We start from the raw sequence: 19,541 nt of genomic DNA, 5'->3' as shown, positions 1-19,541 counted from the left end.
GAGTTAATATAATACAAATATATGCTTCATGAACCATGCTGCCAAGGAAAATAAAGGTAAACAAGATTTAAGTCAGAGATACAGCAGAATAATAGAAAGAAAGACATTTTCCTACCAGGTCCTCACCAGATGGCAAGACACGTGAAGTTCTAGCAGAGTTTGTCTGACAACAGCAACAGTTGACAGCAAATAAATAGCAGTGAAAACAAGAGATATCAACAAGTTAACTTCTCCAACATTCTTCTATAATAACAGTCCAACTGTATAGTAGAAACGAGATGAAAACGAGAAATGACAATGTACGGCGAATGGCACAGATGCATAGGACGAATGGCGTACATGTAGATTAGCAATGATAAAATCAGAAAAGTCAGAGGGAAGTGTAAGAAAAAGTTATTTTCAAGGCAAGAAAACTAATATGAGCATAGCAAAATACACTTTGGCCACCAATCTGTTAAAATAAAGTTACAGTACATCTGCAGCATTTTAATTAAGCAAGAGCATTTTGATTAAGTAATGTCCTCTTTTTAATAGTTAAAAAAATTAATACATAAATTAAGTAACACTTTTTAATAAAGATATTATTGTGAGCAAGAGGGATCAATTTCCCTTTAGTTGAAAATATTATACTTGATGCATTAAGAACTTATTCAACTCTACATGTATTGTTAAAACTTCAAGAGCAGATACCAGATTAACTGGAGAATGTATAGTGGGAAAATGCTTCATGTATGTGTACATGTACACGTATGTGCAATACAAGTATGAATTTAAATAATAAGACTTAAAATCATTTGCTTCACAATGTACATGTAGTCACTTACCGGTAGGTTTACAACCAAAGTGACTACAGTGTACATTGTGAGGCAAACTACATGTATATTGTATTATTCTGTGTATTTTAGTACCACATTGACCTACATGTATAATCACCTCTTTTACAGAAAGTGAATTTTAAGAACACACAAACACAATGCAAACAGACACAGACAAGATTAACTTTTGCAGTCTTTGTCCCTTGTGAATTTGAAAAAGATAAAAAGGAGACAACCTTACTGTATAGGTAAGATATCAGATAAAATATATTTTTTTTGCCAAGGAACACTACATATGTCATAGGTCAAGACTTTTTGTCCAGATTGTAGAATTGGAAACACATGTTCACTTGTTCAAGGATGACTGAACCAAAACTCATTTCAACTACCGGTAAAACAGGCTTGGCAAGATGACACGACTATTGTCAAGTGAACGTACATGTATATACCCGTAGTCAGAGTGATTATACTAACAACGTTATCTAGTCACAGTAAATACTGTTGTTGATTGTAAACAATCAATAATTCTAGGTGGGTATGTTGCCGGTAAAATCCGTTTTCAAGTTGAATCTGCTTTTACCCGAGTTAAATTGGTGATCTTCATTTTACCTACTGTAGGTTAGAATACATACTCAGATGAATGGAAGAAACTTTCTTGGAGCCTAAATTAAGCCTAGAGGAAAAATTAGGGTCAGGTTAGGATCAGTTTTGGTTATTATATGTGGATATCAATTGACTTATTATAGGAAAATATATAATGATGAGAAGTCTGGTGAGTTGAGAACGTTCGTCGTTGTAGTGTAGTGGTGAAGACACAGGACTATAGATCTGGAGGGCCAGAGTTCGAGAATCGGTAAATGCATAGTACAGTTCTTTGATCCCTTGCCATGTTGTAATGTTGACAAGTGTATGAATACAGAAACTGATACGATGATCTAAAACATAAAGATGTGTTGAGAAGGGTAAGACAGTGCTTGAGGGAAGGTAAAGGTGTTTACAGTCATTTTTGTGGGGTTGATAGCTGCTTTAATCAAATGAGGATCACCAATTTAACCTAGGTAAAAACGGATTCGACGTGAGAATGGATTTGACCGAGAACAGGTACACTTCATTTAACATTGGTAATTCCTTTACCTTCTAGAGGGTATTCTCCCAGGAATTTGATGGTGTGCTCATTTTACCCCCCTCTTTCTATCAGTGCTCCGTTTTAAGGGTACTTAAAACCCTGAGCATGACTAGGCCAAGGGGGTTCATTTGGGCTCAAGAAAAAAAGGTTACATATATATAACTATTTGAAAAAACAAAACTTCTTATTCTCCAAAACCAGCTGCATCATCCTTGTGTGCTCTAAGGTACAATGTAAACTGCAATCTTGGAGTTTGCCTTAGAGTACATGAATTCAATAAGTTTGGGACAATTCCTTTCCAGAAAAGCCCCAAACAAATGAGCCAAGGATCATGAAGAAGAATCACTTAAGTGATATACAGTAGGTGTACAGACTTAAAATGTGAAGGTACATACATGACTACGTGTGACAGACAATTTGCCCACCTCAAGAAAGAAGTTAACCAAGTAGGGATCCTGCCGTAGTTTTGCACACACAACACAAAGAAATTGAATTTCTTCATTTTCAGATGGGGCAGCTTTGACTTCACCACACAATCGAATTAGTCTCTGAAGCAAAAAGGTAAATTTACATGTAATGTCCTGTGAGTTAAGAATATTGTGTCATGTTTTAAGTGTGCATTACATAAGAAAGAAAGACCTTTATAACCAAAACTAAAGACCTTTACAGTGAACATGGAAAGATTGGAGGGAGCACAACAAGAGGGCCTCAAAGTACTCTAGCCTTTTGAGTACAAGTTGACATTCAGTGCTGTATTTAGTAGTTTCACTTAAATAAATTAATGTACTATGTGCACAGGTCATGTTTGAACAAATATTATTTATTCATGATCACACTACCCGATTTTAAAGTGTGTATGACTACTGTACTACTGTACTACTTTCTAATGTACATGTATATGTACATGTATGGAGTTGCCTTACTGATATAAGCTCACACACAAAATTAGTGATTATAAGGTGAATATGAATTGCTTAAGAAATTACTTGATATCAAGTCTTCAGTACAGTACAGTATCAGATCAATTTGCATAACTAATTTTGTGAAGCCAACTACCTTCTCAATTTTGTAAATATTACCATGCTGACAAAGCCATCAAGGTATTGATATAATAAATTATTGTTGTCTCATTTGATCTCATTTTATGAAAAAGGTCATTGTACTTACATGAACAGGTCTATACACATTAACATGTGGCAAAAGGGGTTGCTTCATCTTGCCCAGTAAATTTGCAAAGAAGAGAAGCACTTGCTGCTTCATTCCAGGGGGGCACTGAAACAGTGATAGTTTGCACATAAAAAGAATTTCATTCAGTAAGTAAAGGAAAACTTCCATGACAATTATGGATGAGTACAACTTATTATGACAAACTATGTTTCCCCATTCAAAAAGCAGGTTTTCAAGAACAAAGGTTATATAAGGCACAAAATTGGTCAGGGCATAGTACAAAGAAACATCCAGCTTTTCTGCCACTGTCTCCAGTCTTGAATCTTCTAGTTTTTTTCCCTTAGCCTATGACATCAGTAGAATACTTGTATATGAGCTCAGAAAACATTCTGAAGGTCGCTGCTATTAATTAATAGGGTCTGCTTGATAAGCTCTTTTTGAGCTGTTACCCAATAAGGAGGAGATTCAAGTTAATTAACTACATTTCATGTTTCAAATTGGCTCAGATTGCCTGACATGCTTAAACAAAGTAAACAATATGTTTTCCCTGGATGTTACAAATGTATTAATACAACATATCACTCAAAGATAATTTCTTGTTTATATATTAATGGCAAGGGACTTATTGATGTCTCATAGTTAAAATATTTTGGAAATACTGTAGCACAGACTTCTTTGAATCCAAAAGTCTCAGCAAGGGTGTTAAGAGTGATTTTGAAGTAGATAAAGTGATAAGAAAGCTTGTAGGGGATTTGTTTTTATAGCACCTTTAATTAAAGGAGGAAGGGGGGGGGGGGGGTCCCAATGCTCTATCAGTTACCAGGGAAATGCTTTTCCTACCCCATTCATTTGGGTAGATGAGATATAATTACTGAACAATAAATCTACACAATGTATTACTCAACGTGATAATTAGTGTCCCACTGGAGGTTTACACAATGTAAGATTTTAAAGCTGACCTGAACAACACTCAAAGTCTTAAAACAACCGAGGAGCAGGTACTGCCACTGTACAGTGTACAATAATCTAGTACATTTTAAACAGTTAAGCAATAATGTCTCCTCCCACAAAGAGAATAAACTGCTCTGTCTTACAACACTTAATCATTAAGCAAAAGGGAAGTTCAGGAGTTCTAGCAATGAGATCTAACCTACTGTACTGGCCACAATAATGTACTACATTGTAGCTGTTAATGAAACTGACAAAAAAACACAGATGTTATTAATTTTTACAAACATTATCTTACAGCTTCATTCAAAGCATGTTAGGGGCAGCAAAACTAGTAACGCAAAACCTACATCTGCTCGTCCAAGTGTGTGTAGAGTATCCAAAATCTTGTGCTGTAAAAGGTATTCCAGACAGGGTCCCTTCAACAAGAAAATAATAATAAGGACTATTAGTATCACCCAACTAGCGGACTAATGCAAATGCTGCTTTTTGATTGGCTACGCTACTAGAGGATTATTAGAAATAGTCCTCGAGTAGCGAAAAGCGAGACGCTTTCTTTCGTTTTATTCCCAAATAAATATATTTTTAACTTGCATTTGCTAACTTTATTATTGCCTTTTCTGTCCAACTAGTTGGGTGATACTAAAACAATTAGACCCTTCGCCCTCAAGGGCCACGGGTCAATAGCCCATTCGGCTTCGCCTCGTGGGCTATTGACCCGTAGCCCTTGCAGGCTACGGGTCTAATTGTTAATTTGCAAGGATGAAAGCTACAGACACAGTCATGCCACAAAACAAAAACTACTATTCATTATTTTTTCAATGAAAAAAATAATGGTGCTGCATGTGTAGCATGGATTTTAGTACAATTCCTTGCTGTTCTGTCACCCATGTGCAATGTGACATCAATGCAACGTAACTTCTACTCTTCTGCCATTGGGCAGGCATTAAAATTCAAACTGGTGATAGCAGATTTTAAACCGGTTAACAGTTCCAGGGGTTTCATTAAAGGGGCAGTGTCATGCGATGGCATGCGCAGTATTTTTCACACACAGATTTAAACTGACGTTAACAACAATGACAAGGAAAATATAGTGAATTTGCTTCTGAACGCCACAGGATATTTGGTTCACTAAAGTGACCACAGATGGCTTTGATAGTGTAAGATATTCACACTCCCTTGAAAAAGGAGGCATGTAAGAGAATCCTTGGATCTGAGCCCTACATGACATCCATGCATACTCATTAAAAAACCGGTCCATCACACAAATTATTTTTCTTAGGGCTAATTTCTTTTGTACAAAATACATGTATTGACAGAAATATTTTATTCCATGTTGCTCTAAATAACCATACGACCCATGTATGACTGAATGATAAATAGATTACGTTTAATCTGGAAAAGAGTTCAAATTCAAGTGCTTCACTCGTTTCAAGCTAAGCATAAATTCTACACACAGCTGTGTACCGTTGTTCCGCCACTTTGATCATCTTCTTCATGCCTCAAAATGTCACGCATTTGTTCCAGATGATATGGAATGTTAGTGCATTGGACTGGAACTTTTTCATCTAAAAAACATGATGAATCCAAATTCTCAAAAACAATTGCAATGAAACACGTAAGCAAAGTTAATATAATTTGATTCAAGGCGTGCAGCAAAGTTGAAGAGCGTGAATAATTATAGCTTTACCTGTGGCTTCAATAAAATAATTTGTGATAGCTTTCCAATGAAAAACGAAAGTCTCTTGTGGAGGGACATCAGGAGCAAGCTAAATGTTAAAAATTTGAAGAACTGAGGATATGTCAGATTTTCTCACTCGGCAAATCCCCTCAAAACATCTCCATAAAATCGAGTATTTTAAAACGATCTACCATAAAAATACGAAAACAGACAACTTACCGCTTCGACAGCTTCATGAATGAAAGATCTCAACTTATGAAACATCTCTACCAACCCTAATAAAGAATGTTTCGCTTTGAAAGCTAACAAATTCGTTGTCTCCCGTTACCTACGCCATTTTGAATTTCACTTCAGACTATTCTATGACGCATGCTCCAAATGTGTATGAAGCTTGGGAAGAGCATTGTGGGAAAATGGTAACACATGCGAGATCCATGTACAGATTCCATGCGAGATGGATGGCAAGGGCATGTACGTAAAACACGTAAAACGAATTCAGCCCAAATGGTGAGTCGCTTTCAGCGCTTACTTTTAATTTAGTCAGATGTTCCGAAAATCCTAAATTTTGGGTTAAGTTGAAGTTTATGGTAGCTTAACTAAAGGCAAGACTGAGATTTCTGCAGTTCTACTTTGGTAATTTCAGAATGCGTCATCGGTGGCTGTACTAACAAACTGGCTCTTTGTGTAGAAAAATACCGGTAGATCGACACAGATGCCGTAAAACAAGAGAAACAAAAGCCAGGAAATAACACGCAGCCAAAACACAATAACTAACAAACAATAGTTACTCTGCTGTATGCAATTCGCCCTTGTCACACGGCGGCCATATTGTCCCGGGAGACCAAAAGAGCTTTGTTTTACAACGCCAACGCCAAGCCTCACCCCCATGGTTTCCACTGCGAGGCTTGGCGTTGGTAAAACAAAGCTTTTTTGGTCTCCCGGGACAATATGGCCACCGTGTGAATAGGGCGAATCGAGAAGTACAGTAAGGGACCGGTCATTATTTATGTGGGGGGTTGGGGGGGGGGGGAGAATCATGGGGTGGGCCAGGCCCTTTTTTTTTAGAGAAAAGGGGTGGGCCAAAAGAGAATTTCACGATGATTGGGGGTGGTTCATTGTTTGTAAAGAATCACACACTACAATTCATGTGGAAAATCTAAGTAAATTCTAATGCAATGCTGGACATAAAATATAACACAAGTGGATGTCACATGTAGCAATGCAACCTGAGTATGGAGAATCAAAGATATGGGCACTAAATATCAATAAATAAACATAAGCCCTATTGAGAAGGCTTGCATGCTTCCTTTTCTTAATATAACTGTCTAAGAACTTTTACTACCTGAAGGGTGAACAGCTAGAAATCATTATTGGTTTCAATAATGGATTATTGAATTCATTATTCAATTTAGTGAAATCAAATTTTTCCAATTTTCAAATCAAAAACAGTTTGAAAATTCGTTTTTTAATTGAATTACTATTTTTTGTTTAATGACCTAATTAAAAAATCAAATTTTTTCAAACTGGTTTTGATTTGAATATTGGAAAACGTATTTTTTCAATAATCGATTTATTAATGAGATCAATAATGATGTCTAGGTGTTCACACTTCCGGTAGTTTGACTGTAATATGGAGCTATTGAGCTCCGTTTTGTGACCATCAAAAAAGCAAGGATTTTCAACTGTCCAATACTCTTTTAATTGTATTAGCAACAAGTTCAAACGCATCCATTGCAAATAGTCCTTGATTCCTCATAATGTGCAAATTTTTGATGGCACTTCTCTTCGCCCTAGCAAGATTGTCTACGTTGAGTTCTTCCGCTCAAAGGGAATGTTGGCTTGTAGAACTGATGTTGTAACCTTCAGAGAAACAGAGATTTTCAATGGTCCACAAGTCCAGGGTAATGTTCTTCATTGTTTTGAACACAGCTGCCTGGAGTCTTTCTTGTTTTCTTTTTTTGGCCTTTCTTTTGTTCTCCTTCTGACTTCTTGTTGTCTTTTTCCCCTTGGCAGCAGAAAGTCTGTTTAATGCCTGCACCAAGGGTGTTAAATTGTTTTTGATTTCTGTGACTGCTTTGCTTAGTTTTAGTTTAACCATGACAACTTCTCATTTAGGCTTTCACAGTAAAGTTTTTGTTCTGAAGCCCATGGCTTGCATTTGCTCCCTTTATCATCAAAAAGGCTCTGATATTCACCTGACGATTTGATAAGTTTTGCATCGACATCTGCCTCAAGAGAGCAGGGCTTGAAATTAACTTTTTTGCTCAGGTGCCAGCTGGCGACTAATGGGAAAAAGTTGGTCGCCAGGTCATAAATTTTCGTCGCCAACTTTGCATGCAAGGAAAGACATAATCATTAAAAAGCACAAAAAAAAAGCGCGAGCAAGATCTCTAAAGTCATTGTTGTTTTTGGCTTTGCCTTTAGTTTGGTGATGGTGTTCTTTAAGGTTATTTGAAATGGAGCGAAGCACAGTTCATGTTTTCCATAGCAAGGCAAACATGGGTCCTTTATCCTTACTTTTCACCTCTTCAAAACATAGTGCTTTATTTTCCTACAGCTTGCGTGGCAAGCAACTTACATGTACCTTTATCGCGACTAAACGCAATACTACAATTGCTGGGCCTAGGTCCCCACACAACTACAATGCTTGTACCAGTCTCCGACCAAGATAAAATAAAAGGAGCAGCTTGTATACAGTTTCAGTATACTCTAGAATCAGAGGAACTTAGTTTCTTAACGTACTTTTCTACCGATACTTGCCTCCATTTATTAATCACCTTGTGCAGTCAATCTTGCAGGTGTTCGCTTTCTAGCAGAGGGGACAAGTTCTCCAACCCACTTTATGTTAAGGGTACAGGTTTCTTTTTGAACGTTCCATGCAAATTTCAAATATGCGACGTCCAGGTTCATTATCAATATATTATCAATATCAAGCTAGTTCAGAGGAGGTCCTACGGTAATATGGCTAAATCTACGTTTTCAGCATTCAGAACTGACGGTAGATTTAAATTTTCAATTAACCTTCTTGCTGAATCTTCGTCTTCGGGGTGCAAAATTCACATAAACCGCATGAAGCATGTGCTGTTTAAGTGCGCCCACGATCCCTTGAAGCCGCTGAAACAATATGGCGCCTAGTAAACGGTAAAGATCTCAAAGTGCCCTTGGACGTGAGGGGCCTGGAACAAAAAACTGAAACAACCCAATCCCATATAAAAATGCTAACCTTAGGCCTAAACATTATCTAGAGCATATTGTTTAGGCTCAAGGTTAGCATTTTTGTAAAGGTTTGGGTTGTTTCAGCTATTGTACCCTTCACCCCTACTGCCGCCCCAGTCCCCTCACGTCCAAGGGCTCTTTGAGATTTACCCTAATAAACGTGGTGATCGAAGTATCGAAGTGCATTTGTGCTATTAATTAACAACATGAGAAACCAATTTTCTTGTAGTATTAATACGTTATTTTAATGGGGAAAGAAAGGTGAGTCGTGTTCTAGCTACCAGTTCTGAACGATTTCATCATATAAAGATTCAAATACAAATGTTTTCTACTGTTTATCCTGGGTTATCATACAAAACGTGATTCGCCAGCTGGCGACCAGTTCTGAAAATCTAGTCGCCAGCACTCAATTTTTTGGTCGCATTGGCGACCAGTGAGTCGCAATTTCAAGCCTTGGAGAGGATAATTCTTGGATGCCTCTCTTGCAACTATTGAGGGCCTTTGGAGTAGGATGGATGTGTGGTCTTGTATACATGTATCTTTCAAAACATGCAGGATTCTTGTCAGATAGAAGATAGGAAACATTGTGCTCAAGCTTTTCAATTTCTCCCTTCAACTTCCATCTCTTCTCTCTTTCAGTAAACAGATAAGACTCAAAAAAGAACTTTCACTCATACATGTGTGTGGCCTTGCTGCTTCATAATTATATTTGTGGCAGGATCTCATTATAATATCTTTTGCGTGGGTGTCTGGGATTGCTGTAGAACCATTTTGACTTTTGATGTGGAGTATCACCAGGTATTGCCTGCCGTGTGGAGCATGGTAGAACTGAGGGTGAAAAAATATAGTAGTTGATATACATGTAGTATACCGTAAAGACTTGTGTATGAGCCGCACCCCCAACTTCCAAGCATGATTTTGGAAAAAATAAAATCTCCAAAAAAGCATTCTTGTAAAAAAGTTGGTCGTTTGTTCGCAGATGTTAACAATAAACTTGACGAAATCAAATGTTGTGTATTTGCAGTGACATTAATAAGTTAATCAACTCTCAAAATACCTTTTAAGAGCTTCCTTTTAATCAATTTCTCTATTTCCTGTGACTGACAACAGTTGTCTTCATTACTGAAGCCCACAGTTGAAATGAAAACAATAGAATTTGCACGAAAAAAGCGCAGGAGAACAATCCAAAACGTTTGCTCGGTAACCACGCAGTCATTTAACGAGGAAAGTCTGGACATGGAAACATTCACTTTTGCATCAGTTACTGAAGGTTTTCAGTTCAATTTGTGACCCCTGCAAACCCGTGTACACCCTCTGAAAGCAGTGGTCTTGTGTATAAGCTGCACCCATGATTTTTGGCCCAAAACTTAAGCAAAAAGGTGTGGCTTATACAAAAGTCTTTACAGTACATACAGTGGAAAGGGAGGGTAGGGAGGGGGAAACTATGCTCGAACATAGAATGGCACTACAACAAACATGAGGGTTCAACTTGCATGTGGACAACATAAGACCGCTGACTGCACAGGCTTACCAGTGCTGGCTCCACACATGCACTGGGACAGGTGCATGAAGAAAATATAAAAAGCGGGGGAGCGCAGACCCGTGCCGCATGCATTGGCGCAAGTGCCTCACAAAACACTGTTGGGCACGAAAAAACGTAGAATGCACTGGCGCTTGTGCAAAACAATTCCACATACCCTTGAGGGAACATGGCCGCTCTTTGTTGTTAACTCTGTTAAATTACATTTAACTGCATTTAACATAGCATCGCTGAACGGAGGTTGGGTGCCTGACATCCAGGAGCTTTTACTATTGGTAGCCAGCTCTAGATGGATACCCCTCCCATGGCTGGCAAATCCTGGCAACCCAGCCATGAGCCCCCACGCCAAGCCGCAGGATCTCCGAGCCAAACTGACAGGCTCAGAGAAAGAGGGGCTCATGGCTGTAGGTAGCCAGAGCCCCGAACAATGCCCCAACTCCCACGGCTCTCCTGACCAGGGAATAGGTAAAATCTATACCTGCTAGGAAAGCTTTGCAGTGACCAAAAGGATGGTTTCCATCTGGGTGCGCACATATAACAGGTAGGCATCACTCGACCAGAGATGATCAGGGAGGCCTTTCTGAGCCGCTGTAGTGGCAGCTCCAATGCTAAAAGCTATGGCCTGAAAACTTCCCTCGAATTTCAGAGTAGCTTGCAAGAGCTAATATCTTCAAGAAAACAAAAAAGGAAAGTATTATATATATCTATGCAAAACAACTAAAATACACAGTATTACAAGTATATATTATATACTACATGTCATTAGAAATTTAAACAGCAAAAATGAAAATAGGCGAAAGCGACTACACAAAGATATAGCCTTGGATTTCCCTCTTAAAATCTGTAAATGCACTCATACGGATAGAGTCAGGCAGTGTATTCCATAGCTTAGATGAGAAGTAAGAAAACGCGAAGATTACAAGAAGAGGACCGAAGTGAAAACATATCTTTCATATAAGCTGGAAAATGAGTGAAAAAGAGGCTCTTATATAACAATATAAGGAATTTCTTTATGCGCTTATTGCATAAGGAATTAGTGTTGACCCTAGTGAGAAGGCTATCATATGGAGACAAGTAATCCCCAAGTATAAGTCTTAGTATTCTCTTATTTAGCTCCTCTACCTTATCCGTGTTTCGCGCCCCACAAAAATGCCGAACTGAAGAACAATAGTCAAAATGCGGTAAAATGTGCACATTGTAAATCTTAAGTAAGGTGTCCCTGGGTAAGAGTTTTCGAAAGTGCAGCATGACATTAAATTGATTATTGATCCTTTTGCATAAATTGGATACGTGACTAGTAAAATCGAGCTTATAATCTATTTCCATTCCAAAAATCTCTAATGTGTCCTTTACTGGGAAGGAAAAATTATAGTCCGTATATCACCAAGGGCTAGACCCTGGTGCTTGCTCTCGTTAAGTAACATTCCATTTTCATGGTACCAGTGATTGGCCACCTTAACATTATGAGATACGCATGCGTCTAGAGTCGCTGAATCGACATGGGAATAGTATACCTGATGATCATCAGCATAACCTTTCAGCTTGGCCGTCTTGTCTTGGAAGAAGAGACCATTTATAAAAAAGTTAAATAGCATTGGACTTAACACGCTCCCCTGCGGGACCCCACATCCGACGCTTTTCCAGGTGGAGCAGGTGTCCCCAATCTTGACTCTCTGAGATCTACCAGGGAGATAGAGCTCAAACTGCGTTGTAGCCGAAGCATTACAATAGTAAGCAACTCTCTGTCTTGACTGGCTCTTTGCTCTCGACCTTGCATAAACTGCTGTTGGGAATCTTGCTAAAAAGCAACTCGATCTGGCGAAATCCAGTCTAGAAAGAGCACCCACACCTACGGTGGTGTTTTTGCCTGAGTATTCTAAGAGAGAATTCCATTCAAGTCCGAATGATGGGACCTCGCTTAACGCGAGGAATGTACACAATTTACAATGGGAATTTGATGGGTAGAAGTGGACAGACAGTCCTCGGCGCCGAAAGCACTTCCTCCCTGAAGGCCTGGCCAACCAAGAGCGCTGGCTATGGGACTGGGAGGCCCGAAAGGGACAGTTGATGCGTGGGTGATGTCCTTTGCATTGCTCACAGTGCATGCTTCAGGATGAGAAGAATAGTAATCAATGTAAGTCAATATGCATTTTCCATCGATTGGACCAACGAGATCCACTGCACCTTTCACCCAAGGACCTTGAGTAAAGGTGTCGGCTGAAGCGGGCATGTACTTATTCAATGGCTGATTCAGCATGCAAGCTTGACAATTTCTGATCATTGTTTCGGCTGCTTCGTCCATCCCGGGCCAGAAAGAGCTTGTTCTGTGGAACAGCAATTCGGTTTCCTCTAAGAATTACTCCATTAAAAACAGATGTTTCCTCTTTGACCCTATCATATGGTTTCAGATCATGCGACCATTTTCTGCTTTGTATTTGAAGAAGTAGTTTGGACAGCATGACGTCTTGAAGGTCTGTCATGTTTGATGTGGAAACAAATCGCACATAATTTTTTTCAAACAAAACCAGTGTCCGAAAGGTCATCTTGCCTGGATGGCAATTGTGACAACGAATCTGCTGTATTTGCATTTCCGCGCTGGCTGAGTCAGCGGAGGTAAAACTATGCTTGTATGTGGGTCAAACAACTCAAAAAAAGGCTTGTTGTCGGTTAATAAAGTGAATTTTATACCAAATAAGTAATTGTGTAAACGTTCGACTGCCCAAACACAGCCTAGGGCTTCGTGCTCAATTTGTGAATACCTCCGTGCTGTTGGTGTGAGTGATTGACTGATATATGCAATAGATTTACATTCAATGGTACCCACGTATGTTGGAGCATCCCCGCAAAAACAAGCCAAGACCGGTGTGCCTAAGGGCGCTTCTTTCAAGGCTTTGAATGCCTTTGCTTGGTCATTTCCTCATGACCATTTCTTCTCTTTCCGAGTGAGCTTTCGTAACGGTTTGACAATGTTAGCATAATTTGGAACAAATTTTGCAACATATCCACAAGTTAAGGAAAAAAGTAAAATCGTTCTCTGGTAAAAAGTTTTGAAAAAACTATGAGCTTTCGACAGACTGAACTGCTGCCCTCAACGGATAAAAATGTGTGAAGCCTAAAAGCGAAAGAAATTTAAATATAACGAAAAATTCCCATAAATTAAAGGATAAAAGCATGTAGTAGAAAGAATGTTTAAAATGCTAAGAAAATTAGTGTTTCTTTGAGAGAATGTGATATTGTCTTGGGAGCGGGCACGAATTGTTGTCTGCCCCTACAGACAAGTTCTGAGAAACGGTTGAAGGTCGGACAAATTTCATGAGGGTGGCGTAGCTGGGTCGGGCTCGATGCCTTTGTCAGACACAACACGCCCTAGAATTGAAATTTGTCTAACTCTGAATTCACATTTGCTTCGATTGAGCTTGAGGTTGTAGTCACAACATCGATTGAAAACCTTGCGGATGCAGTTGACAAGTTCTGCCATGGTTTCAGCATAAATGATAACATCACCTACCGAAATGCGGACACCTTCAATGCCAAAAATCTTTTCCATCATTCTTTGAAAAGCTTTGTTTGCATCACGGACACCGAAGGGAGTCCGCTTAAACCTGTAACAACCACGCGGTGTAATAAATGTGGTAACCTAATGCGACTCTTCAGCTAACGTGAGCTGAAAGAATCCTCTCTTAGCATCGATCTTTGCGAAATACCTAGAGCCATGCATCGCATGCAAGGTATCCTCAACGTTAGGTACCTCTCTAAGATCACAGCATACTCTTAGATCGCGCGATTTCTTGGGAACAATTACTAAATTTGAAACCCAAGGACTAGCTTCAGTGACCTCTTCAAGGATATCTTGTTCTAACATCCTGTCAAGTTCATTATTTACTGACACAATTTGTCTTACAGGAATGTGTCGTATGTGCTGACTGACAGGTTTGACCTCTGGGTCAATGGTAATTTTATGCTCAAAATCAGTGACCTTTCCTAAACCTTGGAAAACATCATCGTATTCCTTGAGCAAAGAATCCAGCTCATTTGATGGCTGGTGTGACCGACTGAATTTACTGGGGTACCGGTAAGTATCGCTAGCTTGAAACTAGAGTCCCGTCCCAGTAATGACTCCTCGTTACCCGCTATTACGTAAACCTTAGTATTAATAGTCTTATCGCTGGCTTTGATGGTGGCATTAGAATAACCATTACAATTTAGCAGCTCTTTCTGTCCATACGCAGTAAAGCGTCTGTGAGTTCAATTCAGTTCACAATGCATAAATTGAGATTTATAGAGTGCAGAAGTCGCATGATTTTACCTGCTCTCTGAGGTTCATCAGATACGTGCCTATTGACTCATCTTCTTTTGTGCTTGCGACCTTAACTTGTAGCGCTCTGCCACAATGTTTCGTTTTGGTGCAAAGTATCCACTGAGGGCAGTTTTCACCACTTTGAAGGACTTGTGTTCTCCAGGGAGCGTATTGAAGATGCATCGCATTTTCCTTCTTTCTTAGATCGGAGGCAATGGCATAAATTTCAAACGCGCTCACCCAGTGTTTTCATTCACTGTACCGTTCCATTACTTGTAGAATTCCTGCTGAGTCTGGTGGTTGGGGATTTTCTGCCGGGTCTGGTTGGTCTGGATTTTCTGCCGGGTTTGGCAGATCTGCAGTTATGAGTTGTTCCTCGTTGCCAGTGTGTGGTGTAGTCATAAGTGAAGAGACGCACACTGTTCCATTGCTTTTTATGCAATGTCCTTTATTCACTGAACGATTATCTTATATTGTAACACAAATATTATGCTACTTCTACTTGGTAACGGTACTTTCACATTATGGAATATAAATGCTGAGTTGAGTAAGACTGGGAATGAGTGAAAGTGGCTCATGACAATCGTGACACATTTCCTCTTGAACCAACAGCATTGCTTTGAGAAAATAAGCGACGTAAGTCTCTGTTCTGATGTATAGTATATGGACGAACCAAATTTCTGTCCGACAAAGCAATAACTGGAACGTATACAAGCCCTGTACAACTGATACATATGTTTTGCATGATGAGTAAACGAGGGACCCAATTATCGTTGTAAGTTTGTAGTTAACAAATTGCTGGCTTTTTTGTGCATTTCTTTTTAAAAGTTCAACAACGACAAGTCCATGTGTGAGAACTACTAGGTGACGTGCATCGTATGCTATTAAATTCGCTTAGGCATCATCCCAGTGGTCGATTTGAAAGAGAAATGGTGAAGCCTCAATGGTGATTTGTTCATTTTAAAATCATCTTACCTTGAAGCGGAGCCGGAAGAGAAGACGGAGTCCAGCTTTCCTTGTTTGTCCGCTTCTGCCTTTCGTTTCTTTCCGAGGATCCAAAGGAAACGAACACTTCGTAAAAAGTGCGCGCTTACAGGAAGATGACATTGTTGAATACTACGCATTTTCAGTCAGCCTCATGGTGATTATAAAGTCACCATACTTTAAAAGAAGAAAGAGAGTTTGTGTTAATGAACTATTGGTTTGTTTAATTTAATTCACAATTTTGTCATTTGATGTATTTTTACTTTCTAATGTTTTGGTTTTATATCAAAGTAGCCGGAGCTCAGACTTGTTAACAAGCATATTGTAATAATACCGGGTATAATAATTCTTTGGAATTGTTGCAAATTTCCTTTTTGTTTTAAAATTAACTGTCAAAAATTTCGGTCATGCTAATGGCACACAACAAAGAATTGGAGTGATGGTGATTGTTGTAATATAGCATATTCTCATTAACATGATCGGTAATCATGGTAAATTTAACTCTGTTAGGTTAATCTGAAAACTGTCAAAACACATTTTTGAATGTACTTGTAAAGGCTTCAGTAAAGCAAAAAGCAATTTTGTTGTCACAATGCTAAATATTGAACTTTTGAAATACCCAAAAAATCCTGATAATGCACAAAGCTTAGAAACCCCATTGATGTTTTCTCAGAATAACAGAGCAGGTTTCCTGAATTATGTGATTTCAGAATTCAATTACAGCTGAGCTCAAGTATTTTGTATGTGTAATCAGATGGGGACGAGTGAAATTAGGAAATAATTTCATGCGCGTTTTGTCAAAATTCTGATAATTATCAGAATTTTGACAAAACGCAAGTGAAATAAAATTACGCTCACAACCGTAATTGTTTTTACTGGTTTATATTGTATCGAAAACCAAGAACATTAAGAAGAATACAGTTTTCGTTTAAAGCATACACTTTTGCTAAAGTTTGTAATTTTCTGAGTTTCTTCACCAAAAATACCTTTCTGTCTGTAACTTCTTCAATGGCCACTGTCTTAAATCTCGATGCCATCTTGGCTCTGTTCGAGATACGTAGAGATGTTACCATGGCAATTTTGTAATTTCACGTGAAATAATAAATTAACGCTGAAATTAAGGAGTAATTTGTCACCCATGATATTAATCATGTTTTGTTATGGTACATGCAATAAAATTCCATGATAAAAGACCCGCAAAACTGAACTTGCGATTTTGGGACATGAATTTTTTCATAAGTTTGTTAAATTTACTCTAGTAAAAATCACGTTGGAGTCAAACGATTTTCAATAGGCTATTGATGTTGTACCATAATTACAACAAGCAATAACTGTTTTTTAAAGCTCATTTACTACTTATTAGTATATGAGCTTTGAAATGTAGTCAGGGTTTTTAAAAAGAGTAGCCATTTAGTGAAGGTGGGTCAATGCCAAGAAAAGTTGAAGTCGTTGACTTATAAACACATAAGTGAGTATTGCTTAAGAGTGCACAAATTACAGACATCATGCCAATAGCACTCAGTGCGACTTTGAGGTCTTTTTTGAAGTCCAGAAAGGAAAAGTATTTTAGGATGTCACCAGACACCTACTCAATTGACACTGTCACTTAAATCATAGATAAATTAAAAGCTTCCTGCTGTGAGGTTAAGACAGTGTCTTTGAAAGGGTACTTGAAGATTAATTCGTTAAGTGTAGGCTGGATCCCCATAGAGACAAAGTGGTTGACCATTTGGGGAAACAGAATGAGTCTCCAACATTGGCAGCAAGCCAGACATTGCCAGCATTCCACTGTCATGCCTAACATGCCTGGGCCAAACAGGTTTGCAATGAGTCCTTGATGGCATGAACTTTCTTGTGTCCATTATATGACACTCGCTAATTAAAACCAGGCCTACAAACTGGTCGCACTGCACAGCCTATAAATCCCCAACAGTTGTCAAGAGTAGCCCCCTTTCTATAAACAGATTCACAAAAACTGGTCAGATTTGCTGATGACAGCCATGGTTGATCAAAACTCGAGACTAAATGCCCATCGCGGTGGTATAGAAAATCCATTGTTTCATTGACTATCATACTTACCAGTAACTGAGGCACTGGTCGTTTATATTGTGAAACTGTCTTCATATCTGCAGGGATACACAAAGCGTTGTTAGAGTTGACAAAATGGAAAAAACGGTTTCGACAGGTGATTTTCTCTAGAAGATTTAACATGTCGAGAAGACTGTAAATGTCATGTTTCAAGAAGCGAAATTCACTTTTACATTCGTCATCTGTCAAAGAATCCAGATCAAATTTTCCATATTTCCAGTAAGGGATGTCAAATTTTTTCAAAGCATTTACCTCAGACAACAACAGAAGTTCCTCTTCATCTATCAATTTCAAATCATTTGCAATCAAAAGTGCTTCTCTTGCCTCTCTGAAGGTGGCCATTCTTCAACTCTAATCTCGGCTAGCTGGCCTTGTTGTGCATGTATTGCTGCTTGCATGCTCAAGGTAGTCTGTGCGCAAGCTCAAGTCACCGTCTTCATCTTTCCTGTTGGGTAAGGTCTCATCAGAGGACTCGTCATCGTATTCAGAGGGTTGATCTGCTTCATAAGTTCCAGATGAATGTCATTGTTCTCTTTCATCATCGCATTGCACCTTGTCTTCATTTGGCGCAAACACTAACTTTTTTCCACGTTGGACAGAAGTCTCGTACATGTTCAGGGGAAGGGTTCCAACCGTGACCTTAGTAGTTTCTTCTTCAATTTTGGGTTGTCTAACGCATTTGCTGTGGTCATTTGCCCATTTTCTCATCCACACCCCCTCAATCTTAGTTTTGTGTGTGGCTGTTATTTGATAATTTGCACTTTCAATTGTTGTCAAAAGAGAAACCACTTTATTATCAATGCATTGAAGAGCTAGGGAGGGACCATCCCTTTCCTATCTCATACTTTCCCTGTGCTTTCCTTTGGCCCATTGCTTGCAATATTTGAGATTTGCTGGGAAATCTCGCCTGGTTTCCATAATAGTACCAGTGGCTCCTGTGTCTCTAGCAAACAAGTCCTTGCAAAGCGTAAGGGAAGAATAAAAGTTATCAACTTCTACCGGTAGATGATAACCCTGATCGAAAAGGAGATCATCCATTTCATGACTACATGTACATCATACCCAAGCCCATTTGCACTGGTTTCCTGCGCTTGTGCTCTACCAATGTAGACATTGAAGTCTTAGGTTTAGCCATTGGCACTATCTGCCACTACCCAGAGTTTGATTTCTAATTTAGTGGGCTTGTCCTTGATGTACTGCCTAATTCCTAGACTAGTGATGCCAAGATCTGCAACGCTTAGATCTGTCCATCTGCTCATCAATGGCCACATTTGTGTAGGCTGATACAAATTCCTACATTGCTCCTTGAAAGACTCAATAGAGCTGTTTATCTTACGAAGTTTATCACCAGGGACTTCCTCATCAGGGTCTACCATGTGTAAAAAGGCCATGAGGGTTTTATATGGTTTTCTACTCATAATTCCCCTGGCCCACAACCCATTGTACAATGACTTTGTAACAACAAGATTTGTTTGTAGTGCAGTAGTTGGAGCATTCACCTGACCACCAACTTTGGCAAGACCAAAAAAATAATAGAAAAAACTCTAAAGCAGTGACCATGGACTGTCTAAGGAGTGCAGTATTCAAATGCATTCTGGTGGACTGAAGGGGGGAAGCTGCTGTTGTTGATCCTGGTCATCATAGGACAGAAAGGCATCAACATTGCGGGCTGCTGCAGT

General features: G+C 39.0%; 1 protein-coding gene and 1 long non-coding RNA gene across 3 annotated transcripts in view; one reads left to right on the top strand and one right to left on the bottom strand.

Moving 5' to 3' along the window:
• Positions 1-6,110, bottom strand: part of LOC138042975 (FHF complex subunit HOOK interacting protein 2A-like) — a 36,181-nt gene extending 30,071 nt beyond the window's left edge. Inside the window, exons 1-7 of one of the 2 annotated variants that reach the window (XM_068889070.1) lie at positions 5,957-6,110; positions 5,747-5,825; positions 5,524-5,624; positions 4,407-4,475; positions 3,109-3,213; positions 2,367-2,489; positions 116-163 (exon numbers count right to left, since the gene is read on the bottom strand). In XM_068889070.1, coding sequence (XP_068745171.1) covers positions 116-163; positions 2,367-2,489; positions 3,109-3,213; positions 4,407-4,475; positions 5,524-5,624; positions 5,747-5,825; positions 5,957-6,001 — 570 coding nt within the window. In that variant the 5' untranslated portion in view covers positions 6,002-6,110. The remainder of the gene's footprint in view (positions 1-115; positions 164-2,366; positions 2,490-3,108; positions 3,214-4,406; positions 4,476-5,523; positions 5,625-5,746; positions 5,826-5,956) is intronic. The other variant, XM_068889071.1, reaches the window with a different exon arrangement.
• Positions 6,111-6,145: 35 nt separating this feature from the next.
• Positions 6,146-19,541, top strand: part of LOC138042977 (uncharacterized) — a 28,446-nt gene continuing 15,050 nt past the window's right edge. The window contains exon 1 of the long non-coding RNA XR_011131152.1: positions 6,146-6,244. This is a non-coding gene — a long non-coding RNA (uncharacterized lncRNA). The remainder of the gene's footprint in view (positions 6,245-19,541) is intronic.

The sequence above is a fragment of the Montipora capricornis genome, chromosome 3 (assembly GCF_036669925.1).
Source record: "Montipora capricornis isolate CH-2021 chromosome 3, ASM3666992v2, whole genome shotgun sequence".
NCBI classification, from domain to species: Eukaryota; Metazoa; Cnidaria; class Anthozoa; order Scleractinia; family Acroporidae; genus Montipora; species Montipora capricornis.
The sequence above is the reverse complement of the archived record's forward strand: the minus strand, read 5'-3'. Positions and strand labels throughout refer to the sequence as shown.